The following is a 13802-nucleotide window of genomic DNA, read 5'->3' as shown; positions in this document are numbered from 1 at the left end:
TTACTTAATTTCCTAATGATTTTTGACATAAATGAAAAATCTATATAAAATCAAATATACCCCAGCGACTTAAGACTAGTTTTGTCTTTCAGGGTCACATATTACTAGCAATCGTGCATTACTGCAACTACTGAAACTCCCAGTAGTATACAGTACTTGTTTAGAGATCCAAGTCTTGCACTGAGCATCTTTATCCATGTTTGGTTATGCAAGGCCTCACCAGTGAGCAGCAACTCTGTCCTGTTACACACGTCATGGCACAAAAAGCCTTCACATATTTATTGGGTCAGAATTTTACGAGCCATTGATTCAGTGCATCTCTGGTTGGGAAACCCCTGTCTGTGCATCTGGAAATTGGTGCGGCGGAAGCAGGGGAGTGAAGGGACTCAAGAGGGCTCGATTCACTGCCAATGTACAGCTGATTCTACTGCTAAGACCATGTTGTTCTTGATGTGATTTGAGGTTTTGGTGTAATTGCCAGCACTAACGTTAATTGCACATCAAAAAGATGGGTTGAGGAAAAACACAACATGTCGCTGCCTTGGTCTTTGATGGTTTTGCTGAATAAAATGACAGGTGTGCCATAAGTTAAATCTTTCATCTTGTCCTCATGAATCCAGAAGGTGTCCAAATAAGCTGTAGAGGAGCAAAAGATCTTTGTTCTGGTTTATTGTTTAACTTCAGTGAGTTTTTTAGCTTGTGCGTTGACAGGAAGAGTGAGTGGGGGGAGTGGGAAATGACTCCAGATTTGAACCCATGTCACAAATAAAATAATAAAATAAATAAAGATAAATAAATACGTGTCAGCTTAATTGAAAAAAACAATCCATAGAATATTAAATCATTTTATTTTATTTTTCAGTGTCAATATGTCTTTATACATATATAGTGACATTTATATCTTTTTGGGTATGTAGAATCAAAAAAATTTAACAACGCCTACATTATCCTACTTTACATGGCTACTAAGCAATTATGTTTTGCCGAAAAGTCCAAAACATTGGGGGGGGGGAGACATAATTTTTACAATCTTCACTCAAAAAATGAGGGGCATAAGTTCAGATCAATGAGGCCTATCAGTTTTTTTTTTAAAAACTGTTCTAATCGAAAGAAAACAATCCAATATTTAGTAATAATATAGCATAACAAGTAAAAAAAATTTGTAGGCTGGTCATTTTTGACCAGCAACAAGGGTGGAAGAAGATCCCTAAAAGTATAAAAAAATCATCATTTTTGTTAAATGGATAGTGGATAAATGGATACTTCTGTCAAAATTCAGAAAATTCTGTCATTAATTACTCACCCTCATGTTGATCCAAACCCGCAAGACCTTCCTTCATCTTCTGAACACAAATGAAGATATTTTTGATGAAACTCTCGTGAATGTGTGTCAAAGACTGACACGGAAGAGAAGAAATTGTTGAATAAAGTTGTTCTTTTTGTTTTGTTTGCGCACAAAAAGTATCCTCGTAGCTTTATAAAATTACGGTTGAACCACTGATGCCACATGGACTATTTTAACGACGTCCTTACTACCGTTCTGGGCCTTGAATGTGGTAGTTGCATTGCTGTCTATGCAGGGTCAGAAAGCTCTCGGATTTCATCAAAAATATCCTTTTTTGTGTTCAGATGAACGAAGGTCTTACGGCTTTGGAGCGCCATGAGGGTGACTAAATTAATGACAGAATTTTCATTTTTGGGTGAACTAACCCTTTAAGTTGTTATATCTTGTGACTGTGAGCAAATAAATAAAATAATGACCATAAAATGTTAAACATTAATTTATTTTGTTATATCACGAGAAAGAGACCACAGAGTGATGCAAGAGAGATGAAACTATAGCATAGCTACCTAATGTAATACTCCTTTCTCATGCAGTGTGTCTAAAGGTCTGAATAAGTGAATAAATCAAATGGAAAGCAGGTACTTTATCAGTGACTAGAAAATCGTTTCAGCATCTTGCACAGCTCTCGTTGGTTTTGGCTTGGACGTAGATCCGCCCTGATGTGTATTCTGGCTCCACACGTTTGTCCTGTCCGCACATAATAAAGCTTTATTGAAAACCCACTAGACAGCTCGTTATGTCATTGTAAACGGCTTCACCCAGTCTTACCTGGGTGGTAGCAACAGCTCTAAAATGCTGACGTCCTGACACACAGAAATTCCATTACGGGCTTAAGATACGCTATACAAATCTTTTTAACAGATTTGGACATGATCTGTCAGTCTGTACTGTAAAAGTTCTAATGAGATTCATTTCAAGCTTTTTTTCCATCTGTGTACTTTAGTGCAAAAGCATTATGTTGGTCATACTAGTGGAGTCTACTGTAGTGTGTTCAAACTCTCTGCGTAAAAAATGAATACCATGAATAGGGCAAATTGCCCAGGACCTGGAATCAGTCACAGATGTATAAATTAGAATATGTTCTCCGTCTCCGTCATGTGGAAATGATTTGTGGACTCGACAATAACTTGTGGTAGGAAGACTGGACAGCGAAAGGGAGTCTGGGAAATGTATAACATGCCCACTGTACCCAAAAGCATTCTGTAATGAGCAAGTGAAATGAGAACAGAAAAAGAAAATGCCTTTGAATTCTTCAGAACACTTAGTCTGGTTTTATTAGCCTCTATTTTAACAGATATTTTGCATTGAGGAAATTCCTGAATTTGTCAGTGTCTCCATTTGTTCCTGAAGTTGTTGATTTCTTTTATCAAGACCTCATGTTTTGTCCTAACAAACGGAAATATATTTGTATTCTGCTAGAGTGCTACAGACACATGCAATGGGGTATAAAAGTTTCAGACCATAATGAAAATCTGCAATTTCATCATTAAAACGGAAAAAAGTAGTCTAAATAAAGGAGTTTTAGGAATGTAAAACAAAGAAAAGTAAATTGAATCTTAAAACATTTCATTAATTAAATATAAATACAATTAAATGTTTTTGCTACGAAAACTGAAATTATAAGCAATGTATTTAAAGAAATCTAACATTAAAAAGTTATGTACATTTATATAGCCTTCATCGTTTTCTCTCAAATTGCTATGCTTGTCATTTAAATTGTTTTTAAAATTCTCGTATTCCGTAAGAACAATTACTATTAAAATTGTCTTCACACAACATTTAATGAAAGATTTTTTGAATATATAAAAGATTATGGACTTTTTTTTAACTAAATGCCTGTTCTACCACTGTTAGTAAAACAGGACTGATGCTTGTCCGCGGGTTCCTATACAAAACAAGTGCAGGCAATTGCACAAATTTCATTTGTAAAACTGGCAAAAGTGTTAAAAACTGATTTGATGAATGCAGTGAAAAGTGCTCCACTGAAATCTGATCAATTCACTAGTTTTCCACTGGGGTCACTTTCTCACATCAAACCTAATGCAAATGTAGAAAATTGCATACATATTATCTTATGTGTGGTTGCAATACATTAACCCAGTGGTCAAAGCACATCTGCTGACAGATGTGACAGGTTGTAGGCAGAGGTTAAAAGGGTTCAGGAAAGCCTTATGCGTCTGTCACCCAGAAAGCCCTCACATGAGGTCACCATTACAGGACTTTTTCAGTTTATGCACATATGGAGACTCTTTAGACTGGTGCAAGAGCCTTGTTCCTCTGCCTCTGGAGGAGAGCCAAACCAAACACGCCTGCAGCTCCAGTGGAAGCAGCCATCCAACGAGTCCACTCACCTCTAGCCTGCTGGGCGCTTTCTGTCTGGCCCAGCGCTCCACACATGTGATATGGAGAGAAGAACACAGAACAGGCTTTGTGACACCACCAACCTAATTGTTCCCATATCGATGCAAAGGTATTATAATATGAAATGGAGGCTGGTGTCTTGCAGGGAGACGGACTGTAAAATCCTTACCAGAATTATCCAACCAAGTGCTCTGTCACAGATGTTAAAGTGCTCTCAGAACCTTACTGTATTAAAATTCAAAGGCGTCAGTGCTGTGGAAGACTAGAACTGATGCTTAAAAATAAAATGAAGCAAGAAGTTATACATTTTAATCAATGTTATAAAATGTGGTTCAATAAAATAATAACAAAATAAATTCATAAATAATTTTAGGCTAATTAAAAAATAAATGGACATATTTAAAACTGCAGGCTATATACTCTCCAATAACAGTCCATCTTATATCGACTTTGAGCTGTCCAAAGACACTTTTTGAAGGTAAAGTTTAACCAAAAATAAAAAATTCTGTCATCATTTACTTACCCTTTGAATGAATTATTAAATTGTAAATTAAAATGTATTTCTTCATTTTATTTTTAAGTGTCACTACTCCGTACAGAACACATTCAAAGCAAAAACTAAAAACGTTGTTTGGCTCGTAATGTTTCATTTTAATTTTTGTCTCAGGAACCATTCCTCACAGTTCATCATAACGATTCAAACCGCTAATCATTCACGCGGGCCTTTCGTGAATTTGAAGTCATTAAAAGGGAACCGGTTCAAAAGAGTAATTTTCGCGAATCACGTCTGCGATCGTTGTCGGGTTCGGTTCAGACAGAAAACGTTGCAGTGCAGATTTCAAGCGTTATGAAATCCAATGAAACCGCCAGAGGACACTCACACGTCACAAAACTGTCGCACAATTTTAACTGTTGTCGCATTCGTTTTAGTCGCAGTTTGGAACCAGGAAAGCCTTATGCGTCTGTCACCCAGAAAGCCCTCACATGAGGTCACCATTACAGGACTTTTTCAGTTTATGCACATATGGAGACTCTTTAGACTGGTGCAAGAGCCTTGTTCCTCTGCCTCTGGAGGAGAGCCAAACCAAACACGCCTGCAGCTCCAGTGGAAGCAGCCATCCAACGAGTCCACTCACCTCTAGCCTGCTGGGCGCTTTCTGTCTGGCCCAGCGCTCCACACATGTGATATGGAGAGAAGAACACAGAACAGGCTTTGTGACACCACCAACCTAATTGTTCCCATATCGATGCAAAGGTATTATAATATGAAATGGAGGCTGGTGTCTTGCAGGGAGACGGACTGTAAAATCCTTACCAGAATTATCCAACCAAGTGCTCTGTCACAGATGTTAAAGTGCTCTCAGAACCTTACTGTATTAAAATTCAAAGGCGTCAGTGCTGTGGAGGACTAGAACTGATGCTTAAAAATAAAATGAAGCAAGAAGTTATACATTTTAATCAATGTTATAAAATGTGGTTCAATAAAATAATAACAAAATAAATTCATAAATAATTTTAGGCTAATTAAAAAATAAATGGACATATTTAAAACTGCAGGCTATATACTCTCCAATAACAGTCCATCTTATATCGACTTTGAGCTGTCCAAAGACACTTTTTGAAGGTAAAGTTTAACCAAAAATAAAAAATTCTGTCATCATTTACTTACCCGTAACCCTTTAACTGTCACTCACATTTTTGAACATAGACGTGAAAGTGCACGATCCAAACTTAAATTTTTATAATTCATGAACGAAAACATTTTGTAACATGATAGTGATGTACCATTTTCACGGTAATGCAAAGATTGATTTTAAAATGGGTTTCAAAGGATGAATTTTGAGATTTAAAGTTTTCAACTGATTTATAATTTCTGATGATTTCTGAAGTGTGATAGAGAAAAAGGCAACAAAGAAGACTTTTTTTTGACAAAGGTCAGAACTCCTGTTATGATGTAGATTTTTTGAGGTGCACTCTTGTCATAAATTAATCTATTTACTGTTCCCACAGAATTTTTTACAAAAACATTGGTAAAATATCTATTTAGGAGTCTTAGACCTTTCCAACGATATATAGTTTGTCATGATTAGATTAGGATTTAATTGTAATATAGTGAAGTAAACGTAGGCGTCCCACAGAGGGGACGGGTGACAGTTAAAGGTTAAGTTGTTCCAATTTCTTTCTTTCTTCTATCCATTGACTGCCATTGTATAGAAAAGTAAAGAAAACTGAGGGTAAGTAAATGATGACAACATTTTAATTTTTGGGTGAACTAAAGAAAAGTATTTGACCAAACGACAAAGAAAATAAACTTGCAAATGTTTTTTTTTCACCCTCAAAAATGCAAATTTAAATGATTTCATTTATTATTTTATTTAACCAACATGAATTACAAACGTTTATAAACATGGCTTTTAATGCCTCGATTTAAAATGTGATAGATTTCCATTTTTTCTTTGAATGAATTATTAAATTGTAAATTAAAATGTATTTCTTCATTTTATTTTTAAGTGTCACTACTCCGTACAGAACACATTCAAGGCAAAAACTAAAAACGTTGTTTGGCTCGTAAATGTTTCATTTTAATTTTTGTCTCAGGAACCATTCATCACAGTTCATCATAACGATTCAAACCGCTAATCATTCACGCGGGCCTTTCGTGAATTTGAAGTCATTAAAAGGGAACCGGTTCAAAAGAGTAATTTTCGCGAATCACATCTGCAATCGTTGTCGGGTTCAGTTCAGACAGAAAACGTTGCAGTGCAGATTTCAAGCGTTATGAAATCCAATGAAACCGCCAGAGGACACTCACACGTCACAAAACTGTCGCACAATTTTAACTGTTGTCGCATTCGTTTTAGTCGCAGTTTGGAACTAAATAGCAGTCATTCCAACAAGCTTTTATTAAATAAGAGGCACTCAAGTGGCAATGACAGACGATAGCAGTACCAAATGGCCACACATAAACAAACCTTTATGAGGACGTCTGCTTGGCTGACACATGGCTGCTTTGCACCTGCCAGAATTTGCCATGGTGACCTACAGCTCCACAGACATTTTTCCAAAATCACAAAGCCGGGCATATTTTCAGGAAAAGCAGTAGGTCATCATTACTGCTTCGTCATACCTCTACAGATGATGATGATGTTGACTACATCAATAGTAGTCAGGACTGTAAGACGAATATTTCAGGGACACATTCTTTGCTATGTTCTGTTAAATATTTTAAACTACTTTCTTCAATCTCAGTTCATTATTACAGAGTTAACTAAAGGAAGCATTGCCAATTTGTAGGTTAATGATTCCCGCCTAAAACACTGGCGTTTTCGACATAGCAACACTGGTTCAACCAATGGCTTCATAAGATTCTGACCAATGACAGATGAGAAGTGTCTTTGGGGAAACCATCATTTGTTTTTGTATTAGTGATAAAACACAAAATTATCAAGTTATGATATATTTAATTCCAGGAATTCTATGATTTTTGCACCTTTATATTGGTGAAGGCACTTGGGTCTTGGCGGATTGTTGTTTTATGACATCCTTTACCCTTCTAGCATTCATTATTCATTATTTCAGAGAATGTAAGCAAACAATTAGCCACTTCCTTAACTCTGTTTGGGCATACAATCAGAAAACACAAAAGCATGATTTATTTGAATGATATTCTCTCAAACATGACAGAAGACCAGGAAATGCTATACTTAGCTTATACATTATATAAATTCTTAAAATTATACATTATACAAACATTGTAGGCCTATGGCAAGAGCCGAGAGTTAAGGAGGATATTGAAACTTAAAATAATATGTCAGTGACGAGAGAAGATCAGTGGTGAAGTTAAATGTGTGGCATAGTTTGCCTTTCCTGGTAGTTGTTCCAAGGAAATGGATCAAGAAACTGGAATGCTGTGGTCCTGGTAAGTTATAAGCCAAACAGCTGACAGGGAGCGTCTTGACTTTGAATTAAAGTGATCAGGACAGTTCAAATCTTTATAAATCCCACCCTGTCTGACTGTCTTTCTCGCTTTCAGCTTGTACCCCAGCTCTGTGCGAATCATGGATGAGGACTTTGATTTTGAGCATCGCAGAGAGTTACGGAGACAAAAGCGAGAAGAGATGCAGCGGGAGGCAGAGAAGTAAGTCACAAACACGTTAATTTACACACATTATTTACCTCTTTTTTTTATGTTTAATTTGCTCTCAATTGCTTCCATTATCAAATGGGATTCATCATTTTAGATGATGCAATAACATTCAGATCACTGTCATCCCGATGATGAGTTTAATACTGTTTTAAGCCACCGGAGTGCTGTCTGTTATAGTCTGGCCAAGTTGGAGAGGCCTGTGTCTGCGTCATCCAAACAACCGTGCCTCTGCTCGTCTCTCTATTCCTTATAAAGGTTGACATGCTCGTAAATGTCTTCCTACATTTACAGTGCTTTGTTACAGTTGACGGTTTGGTAGAGTAAATCCAGATAATATCTGATTTTAGACAGATGCACATTGGATATATATTTTAGTTTCTTTCAGACAAGGAATAGTTAGACAGGCAGATGGGATGTGCCTAATTTAGGTTTAGTTGAATTTAGTTTAATGTTCAAACCTTGAAATCTCAGTGCAATAGGGTGTTATTTTAGTATCAATTAAATACTCTTATAATGTTAATGAATATTTTGAATCAATTTTTATATGTTCTGTTTTTCATTTGTTTTATTTTAATAATTGTCTATTTCGGATTTAGTTACATTAGTATATAAAGTTAGACTAAATTCAAATTTAGAAAGGTTGCCTTGGTAACTACCTGAAATTTCTTTTATATATTTTATTTTATTTCAGTAAATGTTTATTTCAAAGTGAATTATTTTTAATCAATATTTTTTAATAGTTTTCATTTTTGTTTCCATTTTAGTTTTAGTCAACTACAATCACACTGCTGTAAAACCTAAATAAAAAATTGTGAAATTATATTTAAGAAAATGTTTTCTGTAATTATCATTATTTTAATGCAAAATTATTATTATTATTATTATCTTATTATTATATTACTGTAATATAATATTTAAATTATACATAAATACTTTTTAAATCATGGTAGTTTGTTGTACTGTCTAAATTATGCTGATATCAATAAAAAAAATTTGTTTTTGTTATAGTAAATTTAAAATGAGAATCAACATTAAGAATAATGGATACTGCAAAAAAAATAATAATTATATATAATATAATTTGTAAAATGTAGTATGTGGACCCAATAGAGATAACTAAAGGAGAAATGTTTAGTGTCATTATAAACAAAAGAGAAATAGCATGCCATTGCATTATTGGTCTTTTGTAAACAGTAAATGTCAATTATTCTGTGTTTACACTGGATTTGTTTAAAACAGATTAGATTTATTCATGTGTTTCTGTTTTGACGCAAGCCTTCTGTGGAAATCCGTCTTTTTTTCAAGAACTGCTTCAAGTGCTACCCAGCAGCGAACATTAACATTCTTGTGTAATATGAAAAATATGGACATTTAAAATGGTCATGGTAAAAGGCTTGCAAAACTTTATTCTCTTCATATTAATTAAAATACATAAAAACTGTGAATTAGCATGGGTAATGTGCAGTGTGGGTTTGGCAGGTCAGGTTTGTTCAGTGTTTATAGTTCAGGATGACTTGGCCCACTCATAGACCGAGAGCTGCAGTTTCTCCATCCTTTTATAACTCCCACTGTCCAGCGCTCCATTTAAGGACTGATCCGCAGATGTGTACTACTGGAGATGACAGATGCTTTACTGCTCTTTGTGAGGGAATGAGAACAGATGAATGCACATAATGGTGACTGTCAGCACATATGATCACATTTTCACGTAGGCTGGAATGCACATGATCAGTTTTGTATTGTTTGTGTATTTGTGGGAGGTGGTGGTGGTGTTAATGGACGGTATAGTGTACTTGGAAAAGCTACGAATGTTAGATCTGCATCATTCCGGTTTTTTTGGTTGTTAGATACTCTAACGATAACATATACTATCAGCCTCACACTTTCCATGGTTTTCTGTCTTTGCAGTTGCAATATTTAGAGTCTAGAAGATTACAGTGTTTATTCTCAGGGATATTTGTAGTTTTGTACAATAGTCTTTGTGATGAAAATTCAGAAAAGAAGAATAACACTTTCTATTAATTTATTAAAAATATATAAAATACACTTCTGCCACTTCTTCTTGATGAGCATGTTTTTAATTTCTTACTTAAGATTTATTTATTTTGTCCAGGTCCAGTCCAAATGTCGTATAGACTAAGTGATACAGCAATCCTAAATAAAATACAATTAAATATTCATTAAAAAAAATTATATATTATTATTAAATTCTTTATAACTAGTTTGCAATAATCTTTTAATATAAAAAAATATATATTTTATAAATTTTAACTGAAATTATATATATACTTCGAGGGGGATCTTATAGACGGGGAAACCGAACTGGAAGCCGACATGCCCCCTCTCCTCGACATCTCCTCGCTCCGTGCTCCTCACAGTAGCAGACCGTGACAGCTAGTTGCCAAAGCAACATTTTTCATTTTCATTTAGTTTAACTTCATGTACTAAAATAACAAAAACTAAGCCTGAAATCAAAATTAAATAAAAAATTTATAGACATAATTCAAAATACAAGAACTACTAAAAATGACAAAAACAACAAAATTACTAAAACTTTAAATAAATGAAAATAACAGAAAATATATTTAAAATTTTAAATATTAATTAAACTATAATAGTATTTCAATTATACTCGATTTGACCTTTTTTAACATCAAAATATTTCACAGATTTTTATGACAGATTTTTTTTATGACAATTTGATTTATTACAAGGCAAGGTTAGTTTAGGTTGTAAAATGTTGTGTGGTGTCAACTCCCCACACCCTCCCTAATGATATTTATGAATTCATATTTTTATGTTTTAAAAAATACTTTTAACCTAGAAAAATATATTTTAAAACATTTCTAAAAATGATATAAAACCATAGAATATAAAGAGAACATTTCTTACAATCTTGGCAACTACATTTTAAAGGGGTGGTTGATTGCGATTTCACTTTTTTAATGTTAGTTAGTGTGTAATGTTGCTGTTTGAGCATAAACAATATCTGCAAAGTTACGAAGCTGAAAGGTCAATGCAAATGGAGATCTCGTCTTTTAAAATTCTGCCAGTTTAATGCCTACAAATACGGCTTGTAGGGACTACAACGAGTTACTTCCCGGGTTCGTTACGTCACGAACCCAGAAATGTACATAAACCCTGCCTCCGGGAACATGCAGCAAAGGGGGCGAGGCCATGTTGCGCTGCTTTAGAGAAGAGGAAGCGTTGTTGCCACGCCGTCAAAACTAGGGGTGCACGAAAACATCTATTCATATGAATCACAATTCTGTCTTCTAGTGATTCTAATGGATTCACAAGTTTAAAAATCAATGTTCTACAGCAGCGGTTCTTAATCCTGTCCTTCGCTTCCCCTGCTCTGCACACGCTCTGCTCTGCATCTCTTGAATAAAAAATGCTCTCTCTGCATCAGCCACTTTTAAGCTTCATTGTGGCAACAATCAAAGCAGTAAGGGAAATCAAACCTTTGATAAAAATCACTTTCAAGTCCAGCAAATACTCAAGCCAAATCCACCACGCCTTACTTAATAACTTCTATCTGGAGAAATGATGTATTCTGACACTTACTCCCATTGTGTGCATGTTAAACTCTGAGTGTGGGGAATACATTTCTCTTCTTCACAATCCTTCACTTCTGCTGCACAATGTCATATTTCAGTCTGGTCTCAGAAACTTCAGTGCATATGTGCTGGAATGACCGAGAGAGAAACTTTATTGAGATGGATGAGTCTCAAGAAAGAAACCTCAAGCCATTTCTACCACATCCATTGGCTTTGTAGTGGAGAAAACAAACTTTATTGGAATCATATCTGGAAAAGAAATATTCTCTATGAAAATTATTGATGCTAAAGAATCTGAACTCCCCCAAATCCCAGCTGCCGGTCATGGTTTCCAGTTCAAAACAGCAACGGAGAGAACCCGTATACTTATGTCAAAGGAAGTGAACATGGCATCGCCCATAAATCACTTGTGCTTGATTAAACAGCTCACCAGATGCATCAGCATCTTTTCTAAATGCATTTGCTTATTCAATAGTTTCAGCATATTACCACTTCAAAACGATGCCATCATAATTCTGTCCAATTTCAGGATTTCTCAATATTACATCAGTTCTTTGATTGACATAACACTTTACCAATCATTTAGGCTTTAACTGATGCATTTTAAAGGATGCAAGTGAGTGAAGGTCACATGATGAATTTAAGGCCTTTCTATAGCAATGCAAGGACCACTGGGAACATTCTTGTACTGTTTTCTTTCAAAGTGCATTACAAAATGACTTGTATTCTGTACTTAAAATTTGTAAAATACTTTATTGTATAAGTACATGCATTGTCTTGTTGAGGGTAATATAGATTTTCACCATAAATGTTATTGCAATGTATATTTAAAAAATAGCCTATTTTAAACAAATGTTGACAAATTTATATTACAATATGGCACATTAAAGTTAAATTTTGAACGTTTTCATTTTTGTTTTTGATGTTTTCATTTTTAATGTTTATTTTTACATTCTTTATCTTTAAAATTATGATTTTTTTTACAGTATATTATACATAATCATCTGTTCACCGAAAAAAAAGGAAATATGTAAGTGGATGATGTCCTGTAATTATAACATAATAACAACATAGAAGCAGCAGTCTATTATCGCCCTGAACGAGTTTATTTTGTTATCATGACAGACTAACTGTATTATAATAAATGGACATGAAATATTAAACGCATGTACTTGTATAATAAAAATACTTTATTGTATAAGTACATGCAATGTCTTGTTGAAGGTAATAGATTTTCACCTAAATGTTGTTGCTATTTTATTTTAAAAAAAGAGTTAAATATTGACATATATTCAATTATAAATAATATGGCACATTAAAATGTAATTTTTAATGTTGTAATTTAGATTTTTGATGTTTGAATTTATGTTTATTTTATTAATTTTCATTCATTTATCTTTAAAATATGTTTGTTTGTTTTTTGTTTGTTTTTTTACAGTATATTATACATAATCATCTATTCACCTAAAATGACAGACTGGCTATACATTATAACTAAATAGAAAATAAATAATAATTTAAGCTGAAATGATTTCATTACGTGAAAAGAAAGAGACCACAGAGTGATAAGAAATACATGAAACTAGCACAGCTATGTATTTTTGACTACCTAATGCTTCCCAATAGCATTGTAAACCTAAGTAGATTGTAGAACCCATTGGCACCAGCAGTCTCTACGATCCACTCAGGTTTACAACGCTATTGAGAAACGCAATGCAGCCTGGTCTTCAATACAATGGGAATCTGGCCTGTCATGTGCTGAATCTCTCTGCAGCAGGTTAAGGAAACTCCACAGACTTTGGAATGTTTTGACTGCTGCTTTTATTCCAAGATTCAGCCATAATGTTTCAGTATCTGTCAGGAGTGTGAGCTTTCTCCCTCCATCTCTCCTTGCATTTAACCTGCCGCACTGGAGGTCTGAAAGCTATTGTATTAATCCAACAACACTTCTTAAAAATCGCAGATACTCCATCTGACTGTCTTTTTGGATGACCTTTTTCATATGGAACTCCCTGAGAGGAACGGATTGTTTCGGATTTCCGCTGTTGGTCTCGGGATGGAGAAACAGAATTGCGGTCCCTGTTATGGGTTTCTCTCTACCATCTACAACATCTGCAAATGATTGTGAAGGGAAGTGAAGAGGAGAAGGGGAAAAAATAAAACCCATCCTCCATCAATTGGCCATTTCAAGAGCTCTCACTGCCTTATAAACACCAACATGCCATGGCAAACTCAAGCCAGGTTGGACTCGTTCAACTACAACGGCAAGACGGAGAATTTGAGAACATCTGAGCCCAACAATGAGGCAACTCTGAGGGAAAACAGTACATTTGGCACATAAGTTTACAATCTTGCTAATTTACCATGACGCTAGGATGCTAACAAAGCT

At 34.8% G+C, this 13802-nt stretch overlaps 1 protein-coding gene across 1 annotated transcript in view; it reads left to right on the top strand.

Annotated features, from left to right (window-relative positions):
- The window catches only part of LOC107590809 (non-muscle caldesmon-like), a 29551-nt gene that overhangs the window by 5830 nt on the left and 9919 nt on the right, over window positions 1–13802 (top strand). The window contains exon 2 of the mRNA XM_016279721.1: window positions 7740–7844. Coding sequence (XP_016135207.1) covers window positions 7765–7844 — 80 coding nt within the window. The 5' untranslated portion in view covers window positions 7740–7764. The remainder of the gene's footprint in view (window positions 1–7739; window positions 7845–13802) is intronic.

Source organism: Sinocyclocheilus grahami, unplaced genomic scaffold (assembly GCF_001515645.1).
Source record: "Sinocyclocheilus grahami isolate Dianchi unplaced genomic scaffold, SAMN03320097.WGS_v1.1 scaffold133.1, whole genome shotgun sequence".
Taxonomy (NCBI): Eukaryota; Metazoa; Chordata; class Actinopteri; order Cypriniformes; family Cyprinidae; genus Sinocyclocheilus; species Sinocyclocheilus grahami.
The sequence above is the reverse complement of the archived record's forward strand: the minus strand, read 5'-3'. Positions and strand labels throughout refer to the sequence as shown.